The sequence below is a fragment of the Thermobia domestica genome, chromosome 15 (genome assembly GCF_964235325.1).
Source record: "Thermobia domestica chromosome 15, izTheDome1.hap1.1, whole genome shotgun sequence".
NCBI classification, from domain to species: Eukaryota; Metazoa; Arthropoda; class Insecta; order Zygentoma; family Lepismatidae; genus Thermobia; species Thermobia domestica.
In genome coordinates this window covers 130095902-130123139 of record NC_137468.1, presented here as the reverse complement: position 1 = coordinate 130123139, position 27238 = coordinate 130095902, and the positions used below count along the sequence as shown (strand labels likewise).

The window sequence follows — 27238 nt, the reverse complement described above, 5'->3', positions numbered from 1 at the left end:
TGCCGAACTATTAATATAATCAAAGTGAGTTTAATGTTAAAATTGAATTAATTTTCCAAATCTGCAGTCCATTGTCTTTCAAATAACATAGAAATGAAGTCTATATGACAGTACGGGGGGGGGGGGGAGGGCAGTACCGGATTATTTTTCGATTGAGAAGACGTACTTTCATAAACGGAATTTACAAATAGAAACAACAGGACCAATACAAAGTACAGATGAAAATTCAATTTCGTACTTCTTTTTAGCAACATTTACGACAGTTACATTTTAGTCTTCAAAACGAAATAAAAATAATGATTGAACTTTTCCACTACATTAAATTGAAAATTTGTAACCAAAGAAATATGCAAAACTCCTTGTGCGTGAAATCAGTTTCTTACCTCAGCATATGCCAATCACAGTGATTGGATTTCACTATTTGAGTCTGAAGGAACTTGCTACTTTGTTTAAGCAAAACGTAGCCTGTATTGTTCCTCCACAAACTGAACCTCCTTATGTGAGAAATTATATAATCTTCCATTACCTTTAGTAAAGGAGGCGCACACAAAACAAATAATATTGGATATCGGAACATGGCACATGTCGTCTTTTCCTGCAGAAGGGCAGTAAAAGGATGGAGCCGATCCAAAAGGTATAATCTTGATTTCAACATCATTTTCCTCTTCATCTTTACCTAACGCTAACCCAAAAAACCAATGGTTATCGTAAACACATGCAAGATACGAATTAGTGATGATGTCCGCGATGTTCATTCGAGAAGATGTCTTTTCTTCAGTAAAATGAAAAATGGAACTGAAATCTGGGTCAGCACTGATTCGCATTGTCCCAGTCGAGGTTTGGGTTAGAGGAGAGAACTGATGATATGATCGTGTTCCAGGAATTGTTTTTGCACCATAAAAACGATTTTGCAGTTTTTTGCGTGTATCTATGAGAGTTTCTTTTTTCAGCAAGCTGAAATTTATATGTTCAATGCGAGATCTACAAAAGGTAAAAACTTTTTCTGGCATATTTAAAAAATCAGAACATCTTTGAAGGCTTTCTTTAGTAAGCAGACGTTTAATTGTCCATCAATACCATCACATGGGGATTTACCATGGCTTGTAGAAAAAATGACCATGATGCACTTACGGAGAAATCCTCATAATGGTAACACAAGTTCATAAAGTTTTTACAATTCTTGTACTGCGCAGCGCATCCATCACTAAAGTTGAGTTGAGTTGATTTTAGTTTAGCGTCCCTTTCAGCAGCAAGGCTATATGAGACGTGGACCTACTGATTAACGTGGAATCCGAACCACATGAGCTCCCGCCCCATCACTAAAGTAATTTACATTTTTGACATATGGAAATTGCTCTTTCAGAAAAGAAGTTATTTGTTTCTGAGTCTCATAAATAAATGCGACATCGTGTTCCAAGTCATCTGATATCACACACAAACTAGAAACAGTCAGGTCTGCAGATCCAGGAAGACGTGTATATAGTACTGCTGGGTGTAGGGTACAGGAATCAGTATACCAGTGATACCCTTGAACTTCGTCTTGAATTATGTAGGAATAATTTTCACTGAAGTCCATCAGAACAACGGCTGTCTCTGGCTCAAGATTTTTCTTTCTGTCCTATAAGAAATGTGACTGTGCTTTGAAAATGAATGTGGCACAAGCTTTTCAAGCTTTCGTATCAAAATTGTCACATACTCGTCCAGTGTGACAGTATTTTTCACCAATTCTGTTCTGTCCGTTGATACTCACTGGTAATATGTTACTTCCTCCCCAGAATCAAAATCCTCGAATTTTGCAATCAGAAGCTGCCTCAAATTTTCACTGGAGGGACACTCGGAACAATGCCTCAGCATGCAATTCCGACTGTACACAGAACAAACCAGATGACAGATCAAGTCTTGACATGTCTCTTCTATATGACATGCATGCAGTAGGAGAATACCGTTTTGATGTATTGTACACACGCACACGGAATGTGTCCCAGCAGAACCTTAATACACACCACTTAGGACGTAGCGTGCAAAATTTAGAAAATCCAATTTTAATGTTGGAATATTGATGTTTAAATGAGGAGTATAATTCTTTTAAATTCTCAAGTAATAATCGCTTCTCCATGTGTACATTTTTTGAAATACTCACTGTTTTTCCGGGTAGAATTCTGGAATATTGAACATCAACATAGAAATTCTTTACTATTTGAATTGTATCTTCACCCAGCTGTTTTCCCTTTCTCAATTCAGGAACAGCTAAAATTCCTTTATTCTTCAGAACTTCCCTTGCTTGCCAGACAGCATATTCACTCACATTAAATTCATCGACAATCTGTTTCCTGCTCCAAGATGAGGGCACTAAAGTTAACAGTTTCTCTTCTAATGATTTTACCTTGGAGTTTGGCCTTTATTAAATCAAGAAGTTTATCCATATCATGAGCCTTTTGTCTCACAACTTTTGAAATTTTACAAGAATCTTGTTTAGAGACAAGCTCTTTTCCCACAACTTTGCTTATTTTACATTTCAGAGCAGAACTTGCTGAGTCAAGCTTTCTTTTAGCATATTCAGGCTTGCTGTGTGACGGAATGGCATGGAATTTTAGAGGTGACTCCCCTAATGCTGTAAGTGAAACATTAAAATGCTCTACAGTTTCGTTTTTTGCGACAGATTCATCTAAAACAGATACATCGTGTTCACTAAATCCGCCCACGTCTTTGCATTCAAAGGAAATCCCAAGTTTGTTTCTGCAATTACCGCATATCTTTTGTCCAGGAATAGCCTTTACAGAGTCAATGTTTTTATTAATTGCATTAGCAAAATCAACACTTACTTTTCGCAAAGCCTTAGTGATTTTTTTTTTTTTTTTTTTTTTTTTTTTTTTTTTGCAATTAGATGGATTTAAATGGATCAAAACAACTTGTCTGTTCATAGTTCTTCAAGTAATATATTTTATGATGTTCACAGACACTAGTTAACAAATCAGAACTGATTCCATTCTTTCTCGGATGCACTGATAATACAATGCAATTTGACCACCCGTGTATAGCTGTTTTTGTGGCATTCACTTTTAGTTTCCTTTCCTACACTGCACTGTTCTAATTCACTTCGCGACATCGTTGTAAGCCAAATTATCACTTGACAGGATGAACAACACTGTCTTTCAGCAACCCCAATAAGTATTCAGTCACTTAACACGACAAATAGATCTGCACAGAAACACAGCTGAAACCGAAATGAACAAGTTACTGTACGCCCATAATGCAGAATCAGGCAAGATTAGACATGTTCCTCCTCGCATTGCTCAGACAAGATTTTTCACGTCAGCTTGGTAGTTCAAGACACAACTTGCATGTTCGCGTTAACTAAACGATTTTCAATCCGTAACTAGTCCTGCATTAGATTTGATAGTTTATTATGCATCGTGTACATTCACAGTTAAGTTCTGAGATGAAGAAATGAAATTTACTCTCCTCCCACAGTTGCAAATTCGGTCAATGTCACTTCGTCTCAAATAGTGAAAGCTATACAATAACTCTAAAAATAACAGTGAGTTTAGAACTTCAGATGGAGAAAGTATTTTATTCGGGTGCTCATGAAGCGAACATCTGTCCTTGTGTACAGGATGTCTCAGAAGTCCCCTGACATTGGGTAACTCGGTTATTATCAGAGTTACAACAAAATGTAAGAGGGAAAATCGTCTCCAAATATGATGTTTTCAATCTAAAGTGAAGGAATTTTTTAACTTGAACTAGCCGTTTGGGCTGTACACTCTTTATGTATCCAATGTTAAATGAAAATACAACATTGCCATTTACCTGGACCCACAACATAAGTGAATGAAGTTACTGTCTTTTACGGTAACGTGTCGATGCCAGACCTCATTTAAAACATAACCCCTATTCACCATACTTTTACAAAATTAATCCACCTCCCCCAGCCCCTTTATTAATGGCAACGTTGCATTTTCGTTTAACATTGGGCGCATAAAGAGTGCACAGCCCAAACGGCTAGTCCGATTTAAAAAAATCCTTCACTTTAGATTGAAAACATATTTGGAAACTGTTTTTTCTCTTACATTTTGTTGTAACTATGATAATAACAGTTACTTTATGTCAGGTGACTTTTGAGACACCCTGTATATTTAACAACTACGAACGTAAGATCTTTGTCACTATAGATACGTATATCAACAAATATATTAAATAAATGTATACTCTTCAAGTCATACAAAACTTTGCATTATGACTAAAAGCTTGTACGGTTAGGTTAAGTTTGGTTGGCAGGACTTTTATCTGGCACTGGCTTCCCCTTGACTATTATATAACCTTCATTTCTACTTTACTTGAAAGATAATGGATTGGAAAACTAATTCAGTTTTAACATTAAATTCACTTTGATTATATTAATAGTTCGGCAAACAGAAAAAAAAAAAAAAAAACTATAAAATTTCGAGAATGAATGTTTTTAGCCTGGTTATCCTGCTTTTCCGAACCACCACACATTTCAACACAAACAACACGTATACTGAGTGATTACTTGAGACCTATGTGAGTGAATCGAGCAATAATGTGCCAATATCTTGCTTTCATCAATGGCAATAACACTTTTCGGATAACACGAAAAGCTGGCGCGTTGGTCTTGAAGGGTTAACGAGAATTACTAACAGAAGCATTCAAAAAAACACTAATTTTATTTTACAGTCTCTTAGAACATACCTTAAGGTTCAATATTAAAAAAAAGAGCGGCAAGGTAATTGGTCCGCCTCACAGCGATAATGCGCATTATGTAAAATTTTATTGTAAAACTTTAAGACCAAAACCATAGCTATAGCAAGCAGAGTATATATATATATATATATATATATATATATATATATATATATATATATATATATATATATATATATATATATATTACCTTCATTCCAAAAGGCCTGTATCTTTTTAAAATATCTGTATAACGTAGAAGGGTGCATAGTCACCTATGATGATTGTACGTCACATCCTTAAAGGTGAATATATTAGATTTAAGAATTCTGTATGTACACTACAGTCTTTCTCAGTTGTATGAATGTATATTGTAAATACATTGTTTATATTCTATTCACTTAATGAAAAATTATGTAAAATTAGAAATTTACACAAAAAATTAACTATTTTGAAGTACAAGGGTGCATTTTCACCCTTAATGTACAGCAATCTTGATAGTTTTTTTTTTTTTTTATTTATTTATTTATTATTAGCACTACAGACTTACATAAACCTCAGGTAGAAATTTCCAAGTGATGAATTTTTGTATTAAGCTCTACGAAACATTAGATGGCCTCGAGAACGACCGGGATGTCTGAAATTCTGAAACTTTGGTCTCGTATTTCTCACAAACTATTAGGAAGAAAAATTTTACATGTCTTCATTCCTTAGTAGTGTTAACAAGTACACGAAGTTTCATTAAAATCTGAATTGGTGGGTGACATGGCCTGGGTGATTTGACGTGGAATGGGCCTAAGTTTCATTGTCGTAGCAGAGGTTCAACCTGAAGCTGATGTGGCAGAGATTATCGAACAGACTGTTCTTGATGCTGCTCATGGTTCCATTCCAGAATGCGGTGGTGACGTTTCCCACCAGCGTGTTCCTTGGTAGTCTGCGGACAACCGGGAGGCTATCCTAGCTCGTCGGCGTGCTCGCACTCCCAAAGCGCCAAAGCTAGAAAAATTACGTTTCGTCCCTCTGTAGTCGCACGCCAATTGTCTACTGCTGTGACGTCGGGTTCGCTCTTTAAATGACCATGCTTGTTCTTTTGGTGTATCTGCTTTAACTGTAGATGGTGTCCTAGAGATCCACTCCTCAGAGATCACTAACATATTGAGCCACCACTTTGAGACTATCTCTGAGACTGCTCCACCAGCGTTTGCTTTTTCACGCCCTCGGCTAGAGTGAAACTCGTTAAACTTCCGTACTACCAACCTCGAGGATTATAATGCTCCTTTCACGCTCGTTGAATTCGATCCTGCTCTCCGTGACTCCTCCAATACTGCTCCAGGGCTTAACTGTATTTCCTACCATGTGTTGCGCAAATTCCTCCCGCGATAATCAGCGTGCCTTACTGGAGCTGTATAATCGCATTTCGGTAGAGGAGCTTTTTCCTCCCGCTTGGTGTGAGGCCCTGGTTCTTCCGATCTTGAAGCCAGTGAAAGATGCAACTAGCTCCATGAGCTATTGACCCATTGGTGTCACGAGCTCCGTCTGTAAGCTGTTTGAGCGCATGGTGAACAAGCGCCTGGTCTAGTATTTGGAGTCTAATTCGCTGTTGAGCAACCATCAAAGTGGATCTTATTCTTTATTGTTCCAATCCACTACTGACAATCTTGCTTCTTTTGAGGATCAAATGTAAGATGCCTTTCTCAGCGGCGAATATCTTACCTAGAGAAGGCGTACGATACTACCTGGCGTTATGGTATCTTCAAACAGTTATGTGATTGGGATCTTTGTGGCTTAATGGCTTACTTTATTGAGAATTTTCTTTTGGAGCGATACTTCAGAGTGCATGTGGGATCCGGTCTTTCCGAGCGCTTTCTCCAAGAAAATGGTTCCACAAGGCAGTGTTCTTAGTGTCACGCTGTTCGCTGTCACCATCAACAGTGTTCTTTCACAGGCCCAGTTTCCTGTGTCTGGCCTGCTTTATGTCGACGACATTGTCATTACTATCACTCCTGCAAGTTTCGCAGCATTATTCGACAGCTTCATTTGACTCTGAATCGTCTTGTTCGCTGGTCGACCAAGACTGAATTTCGATTTTCCGCCGAGAAATCTCAATGCGTCCACTTCTGCCGTCATCGCACTTTTATTTTTGACCCGTACTTGTATCTCGATGGCACGCTTGTCATTCGTTGATACTGTCCGTTTCCTGGGCCTAATCTTTGACCGTCGCTTCTCTTGGGCACCGCATATTCAATTTCTTAAGTACTCTTGTCTCTGCGTTCTGAATCTCCTTCATGTCCTGTCCCGCCGCACGTAGGGTGTTGATCGTACTGTTCTCCTTCGTTTATACCGTAGTCTAATCCGGTCCAAGTTACCCTATAATTGTATTGCCTATTCGTCCGGTTGCTCTTCCGTGCTGAAACAATTAGATACGGTTCATCACCTGGATATTCGACTAGCTACTTGAGCGTTCCGTACTAGTAACGTCGCCAGACTTTATGTTGAAGCAAACAAACCGTCATTAGCATATCGTCGTGGGAGGCTTCTCCTTAATTATTCTATGCATGTGCGCTGTATTCCTGAGCGCCCCTTACGTGGTGGTCTGGTTTACGAACGCTATGCTCCACATCTCGCTCTACATGCCCATGGTATATCCGCGCGTGTGAGAGTTTCCTTCCTGACGATTTCGTGTGGCCCCCTTTGTCGTTACTTTACTCTATTGTGGTCCCACCACGGCTGCTTCGTCCACCACGACTTGATTTACGATTGTGTTCACATCCCAAGCCGTATACTGGTTCCCATGTGTACAAGCAGGAGTTTGCCGCACTATTTGTGCAATACCCCGATTTTAATCTGTTCTATACAGACGGTTGTGTTCAATACATATTGCTGAATTAACTGCCATTAAGCTTGCCCTCGATACGTTCTTACGCTTTCGTTACGTCGAGTGCTGGTGTGCACCGATTCGCGAAGTGTTATTCTGAGCCTACAGAATGTCTTCAGTGAGAACGCCCTTGTTCAGCATATTCTTATGAGATGCCATCAGCTACACCAACAGCGTTGTGTCGTCGTTATTTGTTGGGTGCCGAGTCATGTCGGCATTCGGGGAAACGAACGCGCTGACAGCTCCGAAGAACGCCGTATTGGCTGCTGAGGTTGCCTTGAAGCACAGTCTTCTCTGCTCCGATCTCTGTAGCTATTTTCACACCATGATGCACTCTCATTGGCAAGTGTATTGGGACCTGGAAAATGACAATAAACTCCATGCAATAAAGCCGCTTCTTGGGGACTGGCAGATGTCTTCAGGGCCTAATTGTTGAGATGAAGTGCTCTTGGCGCGTCTACGCATCGGACACTTTCATCTGACGCATGATCATCTGTTATGTGATCTGAACTGTCCATATTGTGAAGAATATATCGTCCCACTGAGTATTCCTCACATTCTTTTTGAATGTCCTAAATACTCAGAACTCAGAAAACGCCATAGACTACCTCGTGTGGGGAAAATTGTGCTTCATGTGATGTTTACAATCATTAATGAATACCAAATATAAAATAAAAACCACGTAGTGTCATTTAGAAACAAATAAAAGTTGTACCAAGTTGGCAACACTGCCAACCGAATTGGAACGCACGTAAAAATCATCATATTGATACAAATCAACTTTCTGAACTTGATCAAAGCTTTAACACACAGTTTATGATTTAACGCAAAATATATATGTATTTTATTTTCTATTGTCCCAGGCCTATTTTGGGTCCCGAGTTAGAAACTGTAACTCGAAAACGAAGCGGAATTCGACTCATGTTTATAGGAACTTTTTAACTGGATTTGATATCAGGATTCATCTCTCAAAATTTTCAAACTCCCTTTCAATTCGCCTTGTGCATAGAATCTAAACGCCCATAGGAAATATTTACATTTCAAGTACAAAAATCGAAATTTCAATAATTAATTGCGAATGTTAGGGGCTGCAGCCGCATGAACGGTTAACGGATATTAAATACTTAAGTACTTCTCCAATACATGTAAAAAATTCAGATTTCTAAAAGGTGTGGTTTTTTAGAAAATGGCGTCCAAACATGGCGTTCTAATGAAATTTTCAGCTTTTCATCATGCTATAACGTGGGATGTAATAATCAGAAACGTAAGTCCTTTACATTTTCAAAAGACCTTATGGAGTAGATTTCGATGCTAGAAGCAGATGGTTGATATTGCTCGTGAGAAGAGAAAAAAAGTGTTTGAAGTCAGCAAAAATTTCATCAAAGTTGGTAACATTGCGAGTGAATTGCGCGATTCCTATTGGACCAATAGACGAATTTTGGACCTCCACCGAAGCATACAACCGTCTGGACGATTTGAAATGGAATCGGTCCCATCGAACATTCTCATCTCACTCAATTATTTGAAGATGTGTCATTAACCGTCAGCATTGTGAATATTGCATCGTGTGTGAGGGCGAGAATGTATTCGGCATTCTTGTAGACGCAGTGTTAAGATGTGGCGCCTCCATCGCCGTTTTTCGGAACTGCAACTAGTCACTGGTTCTCCAGGTTGAGGGTTGCGGTGAGCCGATCACCTGGCATTTAAAAACCTGCGATCGAGCACAATGTAAAGATAAGCTTCGGATGCGGACTACTTTTTCTTAACGCCAACCTTGCTATGGCCTGTTTCTGATAGTTAGATTTGTAATTTGGAAGACACATGGACCCGGAGCCATGGGACGGAGGAGTGAAGTGTATGAGCAATCAGCGGGATCGGAGGGAGTGGTATCCTAAATCATTAATGCGGGTCTTGGGAGGTAAATGGTCCGTGAACGTCTTTCACTATCTGGGATAGAATGTCTTTCTCCATCTGGGGTAGACGTGCACCTATTCCATTCTGTTGTGTGCGTTCAGTGTTCATGTTCTCCGGTGTCGAAGTCTTTGAAAATATTTTAAAAAATCAAAAAAATAAAAATAAAAAAGTATTAAAACAAAAAAGTAAAAATAATAATAAAAGCACAAAATGTTTTTAAAAATCTGCACATTTTATTCTCTTGTGGGCTGGTGAAGTCCTCTTTTTGTTCTTGCTATTCTTATTGTTGTTCAACAGGTTGTTTCTTTTTTTCCAGTTTTTCTCTTTCCGGGGCCGCGTTTTTATCGACAGGAATGGTTTTCTTCCACCCTCATTTCCCTTGACCGCGTCGTCGCTAATCCTGCAGTGAGGGCGTGCTTATGGGATAGCCAGGGGAGTAGCGTAAGTTCTCCTCGCAAGCGCTCTGGTGTCAATTTACGTTCAAACACGTTTTTTCTTTTATAAGTATATATTTAATGCCAACTTTACATGGCTACTAAAATATCTCTAAAATCTTACCCGGGCTCACTCTCTCGCAAAACGAAAATGAGACATATTCTCAAGTTTCAGATAGTGTACACGTGGAAAAGACAATTTTCATGCTACCTGTTGTCTCATATTATGTAATTAAGTATAAAGATGTTGGTAGTACCAATGCTGAAGCAGATTGTCCGAGTGCTATTAAGAGCTTGTTCCCATTCTTCATTGTCTATTGATTAATACATGTGTCTGAGAACAAAAAAGAAAAGAAAGAAAAAAAAAACAGATCCAAATTGAAAGTGATTATGTTTGTGACTCTTAATCTCTTGAACCACCCGACCGATCTCGATCAAATTTTTGACGTAGATGCAGTTCTGGGCAGGTAATGCTTTTAGCTATTCACTTTGACGGTAGAACTTAGGGGAGCGAGAGGAGGGGGAATTATAAAAAAAATAAATAAAACAATATCTCTTGAACCAAACGACCAATCTCAAGTAAATTTTCGACATAGATGACGTTCGTGCCTGTGATAAATTTTACCATTTCACTTTGACGGAACAACGTAGGAGATGGGGAGGAGGAGGAGATATACAAAAATCAATAAATATAAAAATAAAAATGACCATGTTTCTTGAGTTAATAACTCTTAAACCATCCGATCGATCTCAATCAAATTTTCAACATAGATGAAGTTCGAACCTAGGAACTTTTTTTATTATTTCATTATAGTAGAACTTAGAGGAGGGGAGGAGGGTAAATATATGAAAATGAATAAAACTGAATAACTCTTGAACCACTCGACCGATCTCGATCAACCTTTCAACATAGATAAGGTTCGGACCTGGGATGTTTCCTTCATTTTACTTTGACGTCACAATGTAGGGGAGGGGAAGGCGGACATACGTAAAAAAAAAAAATAAATCAAATTTTAAACATACATGATATTCGGGCCTGGGATAATTTTAATCATTAAACTAATCTTGATCAGATTTTCAACATACATGATATTCGGGCCTGAAATAATTTTTTATCATTTAACTTTACGATGCAACGTATAGAAGGGGGAGGAGGAGGAGATGATCAAATTTTCATCAACTTAGATGAAGTTCGAATCTGACAAGTAACACTTCACATCGTTGCTGCCGGTCTGACGCTAAACTATACATTTTCGGAAAGCACTAGTCCTAAATAGGATAACTACACAGTGCGACGGTCAGACGTTGCCGCGTTCAGGACTTATGGAGCGTCAAACATTAACATGGGGTTTATGAGAGTTACAGGAAACGAAGAAGAACACAAGGTTTGTGACGTTTGAATCGACGTTGTCTGATTGAGCACTTGTTTGCGTAAGTTAAAGGGTACAATCAATGTGCAAATCGTCGAACAGAGCATGAGAGATGCAAAGAGTGCGCTCACAGTGTGCACACTTGACGAACGGTAGTTCGCCGCACGTGAAGCACACGTCACCTTCGTCGAGGGAGTCAAAGCAGTACTCGTGCGGAGAGATCCACATTCCCGGCTCCTCGTCCAGATAGCCAGCCTTGTGGAAAGCGTACCGGATCAGGTTCTTGAATCGGGGTGCGCTGAACTGGTAGAGTGAAAACGACTGTAGTGCCAGGAATCGATCGCGATGCCAGATATCCATGACACTGTCCATGGCCAGTGTGTCGGTCACAAAGCGTACAAAGGACTTGTACTGACGGAAGAAATGCACATCTAAAGGCTGAATCTTTCCAGTGCAACCACCAGGAATCAGTCTCTTGTGCAACGCAACGTCGGCAGGCTTCAGTGCGTTCGATAGATTGTCGTCCTTGTTCAGAGTCCACGAGTCCAATAGCAAAACGATCTTCTTCCGATCATCAGGCATGCTTGGCCAGAACACTTGCTCGTAGAAGTCCTTAAGGTCGTCCCTGTTCATGTTGGACGTTTTGCCAGCAAATGATTTGATGTTCGGTGGATCTGCAGGCTTGTTTCCCGGAAACTTTCCACTTGGTTCCGACACCAGTACATACATCGGCCGCAGAATCTCTCCGGCCATGGTGATCACGGGCATGATCATGTAGCTGTGGGTTGTTGCGCTCATGGATCCCACAACCGCTCGCACGACTGTTGTTCCTTTGGTACGGAGAGTGCGAGTACTCTGCAACAACTTCTTGAAGCTACTCTGATCTGCATTGGCAACCTGCGTTGGTGGGATGCTTTCGCTTGCAATGAGCTCGCGAGTCGCTAATACGAAAGCATCAGCCTGCTGCTGCAAGTCCAACTCTTTCAGTTGCCAGGTCCTGCCGACCCTGTGGGTGATTGCACGGTCCACGATGTTGTTGCGCTTCTTGAATCTGTACACCCACGACGGTGATGCCTTGAACTTGAGACTCTTGTTAGGGTCCAGTTCATTAGCTGTTTGCCTAGCCCAAATTCGCAACGTTCGATCGTGAATGATAGCAGTGTGCTGTTTCTCCGCGAACATGCCCCGAACTGCCTCATTGATCTCTGCCATCAGCGTCTTCTTGTCATCTTTGCCTTGTGTTGCCCCAAAGTGACGTAGCACGCCAATGTTCCGAATATACCTGAACTGATTCTGCAGAGTCGAGTGGGTAGCACGACCGGTCTTTGTGTTCCAAGGCCTACCTGTTTTTGGATTTACCGTCCAGTAGGCATAGGCTTTTGCCTTGTACTCGCGCCACTGCTCTGGTGTCATTTTGGAGTCTTCTGGAGGCTGATCCTGGAACTTCGGCTTCTTCACAGGAGAGGGCAGGTATTCTGACGCTGATGAGCCAGATGCGGAAGACGTATGAGACTGCTGCGATGACGAAGGCATCTCTGCATCCTCCTGCTCTTGGTCTTCCTCGTCTCCAAAATCCATGTCTCCGTCCCCCTGGTCACCATCACTGTCACCGAAGCCGAGCGTACGAATCTCTTCAACGACTTCCATCCCGCTGGTCAAAAGAGACTTGATGTGTGCCACCATCCTTTGCTCTTCCAAATTTGGATTGCGCTCATTTGTCCCGATCTCGGCCACCAGAGCCCAAACGACCACTTTCGGATCCATCTTACAACGCATACCTAAAAAACACAAAAACAACACAAATGTTAGCACAGAGTACAAATGCAAGACGAATTAGCATGAAATAATACGACTGCTACAACACACATGTTAGCACAGAGTTCAAATGCAAGACGAATTAGCATGAAATAATACGACTGCTATGGTTACTCTCATAAACCCCATGTTAATGTTTGACGCTCCATAAGTCCTGAACGCGGCAACGTCTGACCGTCGCACTGTGTAGTTATCCTATTTAGGACTAGTTCTTTCCGAAAATGTATAGTTTAGCGTCAGACCGGCAGCAACGATGTGAAGTGTTACTTGTGAGATGGTTTTTGTCATATCACTTTGACGTGTAACTTAAGGGAGAGGGAGAGACATTTGAAAATGATCGATATTAGTGACGAATCTATAGCTTTTGCGGTCGCTGAGGTGAACAATGATACTTTCGATGCCGTGCCCCGCAACTTGGGGAGGGGATATATGTAAGTCACCAAAAATGACCAATATCAAAGAGCGCTTTAGTTAATAGTAAAAACGGAACATATTACTATTTTTCCTTAATTTAACCCAGCGAAATCGAGTTGCGTCTTAGATTCGAGGACGTCTTAAATTCGAGAAATTCTTAATAAAAGTTATTATTAACGTATTATTAAAACTACTTTGCTAGCCTTAAATATTTTTAATTTTGTATCATATTCAATCATTCGGACAACATTAGTGCCCTGCTAGTTAAAGTTATTACTTATAATGCCAGACAAGTTAAAGATATCAAGATATACGGAATGGCTCTTTATTTGTGGAAAGAGTCGACAAGAAGCAAACAGCAAAGCTACTTCAAATGACTAAAATTGGACCAGTTAACGTGTTGGTAGAACCCCTTCGTCTTCTGAACGTCTCTCGCGGTGTGATATCATGTTGGAACTTCTCAATGCCATTGAGAGGAGATTAAATTGGAGGTAGCTAACCAACATGTAGATGTAACTCGAATTAAAAGTAAGCAGTCAGGTGAACTCATTGCTACTGAGTCACTAATTCTACTTTCGGTTTGCCTGCACTTCCGAGCTATATGAAGGCTGGTTATTATCGATTTATATTCCCAGTGTCCTTATATTCCCAGTGTCTCATGCACTGTTTCAAATATCAACACTTTCGGTACACCAGGACGTTGTGTAATCCGAATGCTGCTCTTGTGCGAAATGTGTCCAGGGTAATCATGGTGCGGGACCCAGTATAGTGACCCACTCTTTCGTGACAAGGGTAAGCATTTTGCTTAGTCTCGGCATTGTGCAAGTCTTTCAACACGAGAAACGTATCGGCGAGCTAATGATTGTCGAGAATATCTCTGCTGCCGATAAACGTAGCTTAAAAGAAAGCATTCCCTCCTTACTTTCTGTGCCCTTTGCTACTGTTGCAGCTGCTACTTGTAAATCTGTAGCAACCCATACGTCCGAGGTTTCCACCCAAACTGATCCTGACCCCGACAAAAGTCCAGAAATTCAGAGCCCAGTCGCATGCACTATCCCCACCTCCCAAACTTCTATGTGTTTGTATTAATGTTGGTCTGCAGTGAACTCCAGCTCTTCGCCTCTCACCTTATATCGCCGGTCTCAAACTTTGCCTCGGTCCTTCAAAAAAAAAAAAAAAAAAAAAAAAAAAAAAAAAAAAAAAAAAAATCGCCACCTGTTCCTTAGCCACCAGCAGTTTCTTTGAAATCTGACATAGTGGAAGACGAACTAATGGATACTGAGTTTATAATACCTGGCCCACGTTGAAAGGTTCCCCTCAAACGTTGATTTCTGATGTTTATTATTTTTTACTAGTGTTATTGTTATATATTTTTTTTATAGTTACTGTTATTAGTAGTTGTTGTTATTCTTATACATTTTCTCTATTGTTACTATTATTATTATTTATTGTTATTGATGTGCATTGTTATAAATTTGTTATTGTTGTATACTTGTTCTTACATATTTATTATTTTATCTTTTTTTAGATTTTTATTTCTCTTTTGCAGTAGTATTTTTGTTATGTTTTGATGTATTTTATTTCTTTATTTCTTTATTTATTTTAAATTTACAACAGTGGTGTTGATCGTGGCGTGGAAAGTGGCATTAATTCTCAATCAATCAATCAGTACTTGTTGGTTGATCTCGAATAAGAGACACCCGATTATATACGATTTCGCACCGATATTTTCCCGGTCACTTAAATCGGTACATCTAAATAAAGACTTAACGTTAAATTAGTGTCCACGTAAAATTATGATTTAGCCTATTACGATGTCTCCTACACCCTAATCTTGTAAGTGCTCTGCACAATGCTAAACCACATTTATGTAAAGCTAGAATTGCCAATGCACATGATTCTCTAATATAAAGTATTTGTGAATGTTGCTTTGATATCTTGAAGCAATGTTCCGTTGACAAATACTCAGAAAGCAAGAGTGAGACGTCACAAGAACACACTCCGCTACCGTGCGGACAGAGCAATGTCATTCGACAACAAGAAGGAATTGATTATATACCAACAAGGATACTTACTGGCATTACAAAATAGTTTTAGTGCCTCCAGAAATGCTTCAACCAATACATGTGTTAACTAATGTGACAAAAACGGCAGTCCAATCTCGAGCAAGAAATGCAGTCATTATTAAACATCATATGCGAGTGATGAAAAAAGCAAACTCAATACATTAGAATACCATAGAGTTATCGTTATATTGTATTTAAACAAGAAGCACCAATGTCTACTTGAATTACTTCGATGAAACCTGATCAAGATGTCCTAAAAGTGATCATGTTAAACAAGATGCAAAACTACTATTCCAATTATAAACGCAAGATAGTGTAATCCCAAAAAGACTGTATCAATGACCAGTCGGTTCGAGGATTCAACATTGTAGATTTAATTTGTAATGTGGCTCGACCGAGAAAACTTAACAAATCCTTAAGACTGGAAATTGTTTTGTAATCATCTCACAACATAAAGCACTTCTCAAGAATTAATTGGCAATCCACGAAGACTTACATATGTTGTAAATCTTAATAAATCGTCTGGAACGATAGCACCACTAGCTTCAAAATTATTTTCTTCAGACGACGACGACAAATATGATGTTTTAGAGTGCAAGAAAAAGGTAACTCTTCAATGATCAATGTACAAGCCATGAAAAACGTGTACTACAACTGAAAACATCCAGCATCATTTTCTGTTGAAAAAAAAAAAAAAAAAAAAGATTAGCAGCTGGAAAATATGTACCGTTAGCAAAAATAAAACTTTAGTTATACATACACCGAATGGTGCGTCATCGTTTTACTAGAGATTTTTATCTTGTGAGCAATATTGACGTTCAGTGGAAATGTAACTTCAGTAATTTACAATCGTTTCAAAACTATAATGACAAATATCATTATATACTTACAGTGGTTTATGTATTTAGTTGGTATAGTTGTACTGCTGAACTACTAAAGTCAAAAAGTGTCAATGATACAGAGAACTTTTGAAATAATTGTTCAGGAGAGAAAACAGATTGTTTTACGTAGTGACAAAGGAAATGAACTTACCAATAAAACAGTTCAAAAATGTCTCAAGAAAAATCACGTATAATATATAACTACAAAGGATTCAGATGTCGTCTTCAGAAACTTATTATCAGACTTTCAAACATTGGATATGGATCAGACGTACTCCTATGTTAAAGTATTACCATTGCTTGTAAAAGCATATAATGAAAGTCGACATTCCAGTGTTAAAATTACCAGCAAAAGTGTCTAAAAGATATGGCGGTGTGGCATAACCAGTACAAAAAGGACCTTCGATGTTCGCAGCAAGACACAGATTTATCTGTTGGTGATAATCTACAAATTAGTTATATATATATATATATATATATATATATATATATATATATATATATATATATATATATATATATATATATATATATATATATATATATATATATTAAACTTCATCATTGGTTAGGGGTACCTTGAGAACTGGACGTTGATAATTTTTAAAGTTAAGCTAATGTATCGAGAAAACCCCTGTTTACCGACTAGAAGATTTAAATTTTAATACATTGATGTTCTTTTCACAGGAAAAATCGTCAATGCCTCTTCCGTCAATGTTCTTAATCGATAAAACAGTGCATACAAGAAAGAATGGTCTCAGAAAGGAGTATTCCGTCAAATGAAAAGATTATCCTTCGTTCTTTAATTCGTGGATACCAGCATTTTTTATTAAAGAAGAGGAGAAACGGAGCTTGATCAATATTTTTTACGTTATTCTTCCCAGTAATAGTTTCATAGACTATTTCCCAGAAAATATATTGACTTCATACTTACAAAATTACAATGTCGTATAGAGGTTCTTCAGATATGGGATGTCGCATTAGTGGAAATTTATTACCCACATTCTGTGTTCGAATATTACTTGAACATTAATCGAATAGAACATAAGTCAGTAGCAGATACGGAGTCATTGAACTCTGATGATTCCCATACGTTTTTATATCTATACTCGTGAGCTTGTTAGTGTACTTAATTCATATCATGAAACAACAAACTTACGCATTTCTTATGATTCAACAAATAATCTGTGTTTAATAAGTTATCCCTATAATCAAATTAATATGTGTGTGCAGTTCTCGCTACGTGTTAATTTAATGCTAAAATTTGAACCGAAAAGTGACTTTAAAGGTAAGCAAGAAAGATAATATATACTACATGTACGTCGTGGTGTACCGTCACAAATGTATGTATATTGTGACATCATTGAATCTGTCGTCGTTCAAGAGATAATGGTTCCATTGCTACGTATTATCAACATAGATCCTGTGAATAGATACATTTGAAAGTCATGCTGTGTAAATATTTAATCCTACACATTATGTCCCAACGTGACCAAATAAAATCGATATAAATAGCAGCACAGGTCTTCGTGTGCTATTTACATTCAGAATAGCGTGCACTAAACTTCACTTCCGTCGTTGTCGTCATGACTGAACCTTATTTAAGATACTACAAGAGGCAAGTACTATCTAGAGTAGAAATTGTTTAGGTTAGAACCTCATATCAAGCATGGCATGGAATTGATAGTTTTCTTGGTGGATTATTTCGTCGTTCAGTGTTACCATTGGCTCGACCTACGATTGTAATCACATACCAAACAGCACACAAATACCAACAAATATCAGCATTAGCGTAGCTGAAATAGAACTTCAATTTTAATATTTCATACGAATGGTTCAACAAGTGAAAATTCTGTGGCTGTGCTTTCCACACAGACGTGGACAGTACGGAATTCAGTATGCCTCAGCTGTGTTCAATATTTACTGCAGATCTAGCAGTATTTAAGCTTGCTCTCGGTCACGCGTGTTGTCAGCTTTCTCTGTGTTGTGTGCTTATCTGAACTGACTCAAAAAGCGTTATAATAAGCCTTAGAATATATTCACATAATACCCCCTAGTGTAAGATTCTTGAGAGATGTCATTAGCTACAGCAACAAAACTGTGTTATTGTTGTCTGCTAGGTGCTGCACACTTTGGCATTCGGGAAACGCCACATTGGCAAATGTCGCACTAGGCCTCCCTTTCCTGTATTCTGACCTCCATAGCTATTTCGTCGAACGGATACGCCTCTTACTGGCAAGGATATTGGAACCAGGCCAAGGAAATTAAGCTTTACTCAGTAAAACTTTCTTTGAGCAATTGGTAGACGTCGTGTACTACTCGCAGAGCTGAAGTGATCCTTACAAGCTTTCGTATCGAACATTACCACTCACTTATTCTTTTTTAGAGCGGTGTTAACCATCCATATTGCGAAGATTGTATTGTTCCACAGAGTATTCGGCACACTCTTCTAGAATATCCAGAATATTCAGATTTCAGAGAATGTTTACGGCTACCTAAAAATCTTAATGAGATTTTAGAACTTGATGCGATATTTAGTGATCTTATCGTCACGTTTTTTTCATGAGATTGAAGTTGTGAACGTGCTCTGAAGTTTTATTCTTATATTTTTCCTGTCATGTGTTGCTAGTATTACTTTTTTTTTTTTTTTTTTTTACTTATTTTCTAATTATCTCTCATATATTTTGGTATTTAACTATATTCTTTTATCAGTGGTACATTTAATTTGAATTTTATTTTGATTTTATGTCTTAGTTTTTACTTGAATTTCCATTTTTTTTAAGAAGTTCTGTTTTGAATTTTCAATGCACAGAATGTGTTGACCATTTGCATTATCTGGACGAGAAACAGTCCCACTACTGACGTCATCGTTAAATATCTCAATCAATCAAAGTTCATTATATTTATTGGCTTTGTCATAGTTCTTATGTTGTAATAAAAATATTAGAATGATTAAGAGTTTGTCATGAAATTGTTATAAGGAATAAGTTACTTAGTTTGCAACAGACAAAATCTTGTATTCGATTGCATGTAGTTAATTAATGATGAACTACAGTCTCTTTTATATATTAAGATATTATATATTAAAATATTGGAGAAGTGCAAAATAAGAGCTCTCTGTTGGTAGAACATCTTGTGTAGATTTCTGGTTGAATTGTTGGTAGAAGAAATAATTTAATTAACGTTTAAGTTATAATCAACACATACCAGATGGCGAGATTTTTATTTTATTTTTTATTTTTTAGTTGATAATATAGTGACTGCTAACAATAACTCATAAAGTTGATGTTCTTACCGTCCTTACTGGTTAGTTTTGAGGAAAATGTTAAAGTTTCTGCACTCAGAATTCAAATATGAAATGAAGTAAATAATAAAAAGTTCCTGTGCATCCACTTATTTTGCGAATTATTCTTAATTATATATATATTTATCTTTCATTACAGGTTAAACTTAGTGTGATAACATCCAGCAAATTACCTCCTCAGTTGCGAGCTATTAAGAGAAAATTAGGTCTAACATTGATAAAATTCGCAGATGCAAATGTCGAATTAGATCCATTTACACGGCATCATCCATTTGAAAGCAGTCAGTTTTTGATAAAGGATATCATTAAGCATTATAGAGAGGTAATTAATATTAGCATGACTCGGATTCGATTCCTCAAAAGGCTAAATGTTTAGTTATAGTTTAATATAAACTCGCATGTTATTTTTTGTCCAATTCAGCAGCTACCTTTGAAGCTGGTATCTTCAGTTTAAATGAAGGTTAGGACAGTCTATTCAATGTATTTTTTATAAAGATAGAAACCGGCCTAACTGCTAAACTATTGTGACTGTAGACATCGTACTTCAAGAAATGAAATCGTACAGTTTAATGTCGCATGATTGTGCCCTTTAGGCTAAGGGAGACGACATCGTACTTTAAGAATTAGCCGCAAAATAAAATGTTGAAAATGCTATCACTGTTAATTTGGAACATAGGTTTTTTTTATTATTTTTATTTATTTATCTTTTTCGCTGTGTTGCGCGTTCTTGTTTTAATTAGCAGTGTAGAGTTATTTACCAATATTGTGGTTTTTTTGAATTTGTTCATTCCATATTCCGTTTCACAGCTTTTATTTATTACATCTGCTAGTGGTTTTGAACTTATTATATCCTAAGTGCAAAATAATGGAGATATTATCCTGTATTTTACTTACTAAGTACTGGCCTCTTCGTGGTTTAATATAATAAAATATTTTTCATTATTTTACATGTCGGAAGTGTGAACTTAGGTTGTTTTTAATACCTCATTTTTAAGGTTATTTAGTGTCCTTAAAACCTTGTTTTATCAATTAAATTATGTAATTCTTTCTCTAAGAATTTAGTTCTGTTTGTGAGCATAACTTTTTATACTATTATTTTTATTTTCAACAGGAATTGAAATGGCAGGCTGCCATAATCTTAGGCTCTGTTGATTTTCTTGGTAATCCATTGGGATTTGTGAATGATGTGTCAGAAGGTGTTTCTGGATTACTCTATGAAGGAAATGTTGGAGCACTTGTCAAAAATGTTACACATGGATTGTCAAACTCAGCTGCCAAAGTAACAGGTACTAGCTTTAGACTAATTATGTATACATCAGGTCTGCATGTGATAAAAATAGGAATTTAAACAGAAATGAAAGTTAAAGGAGACTATGATAAATGAAAGTGGCATTGATTGAGTGATTGGAATTTTATTGGCATAACAGTATACAGCCACTAGTGCGCCAAGAGAAAAAATGCACATATAATACTGATTACATCACAATACTATACATAGAATAATATGTAGTAAACTATTGATACAAATGAAGTACAAGTATTAGAAATTTGGATTAAAAGAATTAATGTTCTTGGTACTTAGGCCGATCTTCGTCCTCAATGTCCCCTACAACTATTTAAGATAAAAAAAACTTCTTCCATAATAGGAGCAGAGGGGAATGATTTAAAAATACAAGTTGCGTTTCCCCGCTGAATTGCTAAACTGTCTTTGTATTAAAAATTGTTTGCTCCGTGGATCCCCTGTTTTCACAACCAGCTGTGAACCAATTTGTTTCACTAGATTCTTTGCCTCTTTGCTGGAAACACCCATTGTTTCAACAGCAAAGGGAATGAAAATATGGTCCTCTTTTAAGCATGTATATTTTAAATGTTTTCGTCTGCACGCTGTTTCTGCCGCTCTTCCAGCTTCCTTAGATGTTGATACGATATGAGAAGCTTCAAAAGTATCAACACAAGTGGCATCCCATACTAGATATTGCCCTTTTCCCAGGGGATTAACGTGATGCCATCTGGTCTTTTCCCATCATCCCTTGATAAACCTGATTGTTCAAAAATTGAAGGCACGTCTGAGCTGGCCAAAGCACGCTTTAGGATATCATTTAATTCATCGAGACGGGACACTCTGCCTGCACTTTTGGGACAGCTCAATGGATGCAAACACCTTTCATTGACTTGCTCCCGACAAATGCATGTAAATTTTTTACACATGTTCATGCCAAGGCGTAAAGCAATACAAAGACGAAAAGAATTGTTATCCATGAAAATTCCAATATTCCTCGATGGAATTGATTGCAACCATGCGCCAGATTCTTTTTCTTGTAAGGCCTTAAAGCGAGTTATATCAAATACATTATCCAAGAATAGCTCTTGTTCAATAATTGATTTTAAGATTATTTTGTCCCAGCTTTTCTGTACTTCCAGTGTGGATGGTATATCATTTCCGTATAAGAACTTCCATACGCCAATTGCTTCTGTCAAATGATGAATGACCACATCATCAACGGGAATGTTGGAAATGGGTGGACTCACCCCATAACAAGAGGAAACAAAAGCTGGAAGACTGAGGTCGGAGCCTCTGCGGATGTTCAAACCTCTGAAACGAAAAAACGAAATGAAATGAAATCTTTGAGTTTTACATCCCACGTTATGCCGGTAAGGCTAAAGGAGACGGTGATGATGAGAAATGAATGAAATGGTGGAATGAAGAAAGTGGGAGGAAACGGGAGAACCACGAGGAAACCCACGCACACGGTGTTTGTCCACCACAAAACCTCCGAAACGAATTGGAAGACTAGCTTGTGTCCATTGTGTTTGATTCATGGATATATTTACAATAGACTCAAATGCTCTTTTCAGGCAGGCATCCATATGGAGAAGTAGAGGTGGCATATACCATGTTGGAGTAGTTCGAAGAAAATATTGTAACCTTGGTATACCTATGCAATTTTTTTAGAAGGAAATATGCCAAGTGAGATGGTAAAATTTTTAACCGTTCAACAACAGTTTTAAGCTGATTTAGGTGCTCCTTAAAAGCTATTTCGTAACCTGTTTCATGCAGTAGAGCACCTAGAAGAAATAACTGGTTCGCATTAACTGTTCGAAGACCAGAAAGAAACTGTTGAAATTGTGATACAATAGTGGGGTTCTCTTGACAGATGTGTAAAACAGTTCACATTTAGAAGAATTAACTTCTAAACCAATGCGTTTAGACTCTGCTAATAAAATATTCACATCCTGCAAAACGGATTGAGGGGAACCACCCAAAGTACCTTCATCCAGATAAAACAAGTTTAGTTCAGATGATAATTTGCGAACTATAGGATGGATTGATAAGCTGAAAAGCATTGGGCCAGCGGGATCTCCTTGTTGGCAACCGACCTGGGACAGAATTGTTTTCTCACCAAAAAACAGCATTGATGGACAAGCATAGCTTTGCCAGAAAAAGCGGTAGGTGACAGGGAGCTGTTGCTTTATTTCACTTAACATGATATCACATTTCACTGTATTAAAGGCATTTTTATAGTCTATTTTGAGAATGACGTGCTGTGAATTTTCATGGTTCTTGATAAAAGTTCAAGTTGAATGGATAGTTGCTTCACACCCTCTTTTCGTTGCGAATCCTAATTGGTTGGGCTAAAAATAGGAAGAGCATTGCTGATAAACACTGAAGCATGCGAGCTTAGAAGCCAATTTTCTTAAGGTGCAACCTACAGCTATTGGACGAACTCCGCCTTCTTTCTTACGGAGTGCACAAAGTGTGGCTCCAAAGAAATATTTTCGCATATCTTGAGGCACTCTTCCACTCAAAATAAGATTAATTAACCTCGTTAGATTTTCCAATAATATTTCAGCTGCTTCCCCTGCCGATTTTGATATCAAATCCTTTAGATGTTGTGGACATAAACCATCAATGCCTGGAGCTGAACCACTGGGAAAACTGTAGATAGCTCTTGAAACCATCTTAGCATCCACCGTTAAAACAGGATCACATGCTAAAGGAGGATCTGGAAACGAGAGTTTCCTAGATGGCGTGGGGTGTTTGTTGGCGAGAAGCTTATGTCTCCTCGTTCACCGGGACCAATGTGTCATCTGAGCTTAGCAATCGAATTGCACCTTTTGTGTCAAAAGCCGAAATTTTCGCTGCCACTCTTTTGGAAAGTTCTGATTTTTTCTTCTTTTTGAAGCAATTTGTTGGCGGACAAGACAAATTTAGCTTCTCTTTCACAAGATTGATGAGAGATTTATTCTTTCTCTCAGTTGGTATATGGAGTCCATAATAACAGAAATATTTTTTTTCCAGGCAGAGGTGTCATTTTGGTTTACACAATCTGTGATGATAGAAGCTAACTTCTTAGGAACAGCATATCGAGCTCCTCGGGAAATTCTTTTCAGAATGAAAACATTAGATTTTAACATTCCCAGTTCTGTCGCAAATTCCTCTGCTTCACAAACTATGAGTTTCTAGTTCAGCATGTTTACGAGTGTTGTGAATATTTAGTCCTTTTCTTGTTGGTAACTTTTTTAAATATAAAGGACAGGTATGCACACTGTTTCCCGATAACTGTAAATTAGTTCCCGATATATTAATATTTGCCATGACACAGCAAATCAACTTTTATAATTATAGCAAATAAATGAAAAAAAAAACATTTAAATAAAATTGAAATGTCTTTTTCATTGTTGGAGTTCTATCAGTTGAGGAAATGTAACGAATTCTTCCAACGAAAAGTGATGACAACTATAAAAATTCTGGACTTGGAAGACAATATCACACAACACCGAAAAAAAAGCGCACCTTTTATTACATTTCCGAAGATGTTGGAAAAAGATCATTCATTAAAATCTCACTAAAATTCACTAAAAACGCTTAGCAGTTTTAAAGCACGTCTATACCGATCAACAATCAATAATCAACATTTCTTTCCAGCATCGAGGCTATATGAGACGTGGCCTACTGTTTAAAGCAGGATCCGAGTACTACTCAGGCTTGTGTCCGAGGCAAATAGCCCACGGATGTCGAGCCCGGGACAAGAAATCGCATGTATTAGCAAATTGAAAAAGTGGGATAGTTACGGCAGAACCCTGAGTATACTCATGAACACCATGTTAATCGTAAACTCGTTTGGCGTTGATTTGAACGAGAACTTAGTGTTTTAGCAGAAACAAATAAGAACCAGAACTGATTAGTAGTATGTATTTAAGAAATGAATAAATTAAAACACATAGATCTTGAATTTCTATACGTAGTATGACATATAAGTGCTTGAAAAGCTAATAGGAAGATGTCGAACGTTTCCCTTCTTCCGCAGACTAGTATTGTATGAACAGTATTAATGAGGGAGTGCAGCAACTTGTAACATAATTATGAATGAAATTCAAATACTTGTTCATTAATTGACTATTTGCAGTAGTGAGAACGAAATGAGACTTATGGCACTACCCAAATCTATCCAAAATGACTGGATGCTGTACCGCGACAAACGTAATTGGTTATTACAAAACGATGCATTATATTGATTACCAACTTGTAATAGTACATTTTGGATATAACATTCCTAGTTACTGTTTTATGCATTTTCTTCTGTCTTAACGCAGCCAATGATGAAGTCACCAGCTACGATCCGATGTATAAGATAAAACGCTTATTAAGGTTTATGATAAATAAGCGCTTATGATAAATATTGCAGGGTAAATCACTTTAAACGAAATCATCTTGCACTCGGAGAAACATAAAAAAATAATTCATCTCAAAATATGACATCTTTCATGTATATTTGATGAGAGATAGTATAGGGAGTATGAACATTTACCAAGTAACTAACAAGTTACGTTAACAGCAGCAAATTTCCGAAAATTATGGTGATGCGTAGACTGATCATCGGAGGCGTTGAGTACCAAATCGACGAATTGCTTTAGATGTATTGAGGAAATACTTGAAATTAAAGAATAGGAAAGTGCATGAAATAGCTTTCTTCTTTCCCTCGGCGTCGGGATGTGGCGTTTCCATCGCCCAGTTTTTCGAAACTGCAGTTAGCCGCTGGTTCTGCAGGTTTGGGGTTGTGCCGGGCCGATCACCCTTGCGATCGAGCTCAGTATAAAGGTAAGCCTCGGATGCGGACCGCTTTCTCTTAATCGCGGTGGCTCAGCAGTAGAACGTTCACCTCCGGTGCTTGGGGTCCCTGGTTCGATCCCAGCTCGCGCCGTGTGGACTTTGTGGTGGACAAAAACCGTGCTCGTGGGTTTTCTCGGGGTTCTCCCGTTTCCTCCCACTTTCTTCATTCCACCATTTCATTCATTTCTCATCATCACCCTCTCCTTTAGCCTATCCGGCATAACTATGGGACGTAAAGCTAAAGATTTCATTTCATTTCATTTTTTGCTTTCTCTTAATGGTAACTTTGCTATGAAATGTTTCTGATAGTTGGATTTGTAGTTTGGAAGACACATGGACCCGGAGCCATGGGACAGAGCAGTGAAGCGCATGAGTAGCAATGGGATCGGATAGAGTGGTGTGCTAAACGATTGGTGGGAGTCTTGGTAAGTGGATGGTCTGTGGACGTCTTTCTCCATCTTGGATGGACGTGCATACATCTCGGCCTGCTGTTATGTGAATGTAGTGTTTGTTCTATCTGGTGTCCAAGTCTTTAAAAATATAAAAAGAAAAAAGAAAAATAAAGCTATTAAAACATAAAAAAGGATCAAACATAAAAACACAAAAAGATAAAACAAAATCTACACATTTTCTTCTCTTGTGGGCTTGTAGAGTCCTTTTTACTTGTTGTTCTTCAACAAATTGTTTCTTTTAGTTTCAGTTTTTCTTTTTTCCGGGGCCATTCGTGTCTGTGGGCGGCAATGGTTTTCTTCAACTCCCGTTGATCCTACGGTGAGGGCGTGCTTACGGATATGCACGGGAATAGCGTAAGTTCTCCTCGCAAGCGCCCCGGTGTGACGTTGCGGCGTTCACACACGTTTTCTCTTTATAAATTTTATTTAATACCAACTTCTTACGGGCACTACAAGTATGAACAGGGTGTCTACTGATACTGGAAATACTTGAATTATACTGGAATTTAATTTTGATACTGGAAATACTGGAATTTCATCCCCATACTGGAATAATTATAAAACTGGTAATTTGCAAACAAGATATATATATATATATATATATATATATATATATATATATATATATATATATATATGTAATTATTTTAATAGTCTTAGAAACAATTTTGTTTCCATTGAGATTGTAAATGTTCCCAAAGCAAGAGTTGTATACATTGTGTAATTAGACATTTAAAGGAATGAGTGAAGTGGGAGAATCTTTTAAAATGTTAAAAAATCATTTGTATTTCAAAAAATCAAGGCTAACTAAATTTATTAAAAATAAAATATTCTTTTGATGGTAAAACAATTACAAACCTGAAATCATCAAGAGTGTGATTATTCCAAAAGAACTTAAAAAAA

At 37.8% G+C, this 27238-nt stretch overlaps 2 protein-coding genes across 8 annotated transcripts in view; one reads left to right on the top strand and one right to left on the bottom strand.

Moving 5' to 3' along the window:
- Positions 1 to 27238, top strand: part of Vps13D (vacuolar protein sorting 13D) — a 571041-nt gene that overhangs the window by 505018 nt on the left and 38785 nt on the right. For all 6 annotated transcript variants that reach the window (XM_081740126.1, XM_081740128.1, XM_081740131.1 and 3 more), the window contains 2 exons: positions 19911 to 20093; positions 20883 to 21057. In XM_081740126.1, coding sequence (XP_081596252.1) covers positions 19911 to 20093; positions 20883 to 21057 — 358 coding nt within the window. The remainder of the gene's footprint in view (positions 1 to 19910; positions 20094 to 20882; positions 21058 to 27238) is intronic.
- Positions 21611 to 27238, bottom strand: part of LOC145671234 (uncharacterized) — a 193557-nt gene continuing 187929 nt past the window's right edge. For both annotated transcript variants that reach the window (XM_081740132.1, XM_081740133.1), the window contains exon 3: positions 21611 to 22364. In XM_081740132.1, coding sequence (XP_081596258.1) covers positions 21740 to 22364 — 625 coding nt within the window. In that variant the 3' untranslated portion in view covers positions 21611 to 21739. The remainder of the gene's footprint in view (positions 22365 to 27238) is intronic.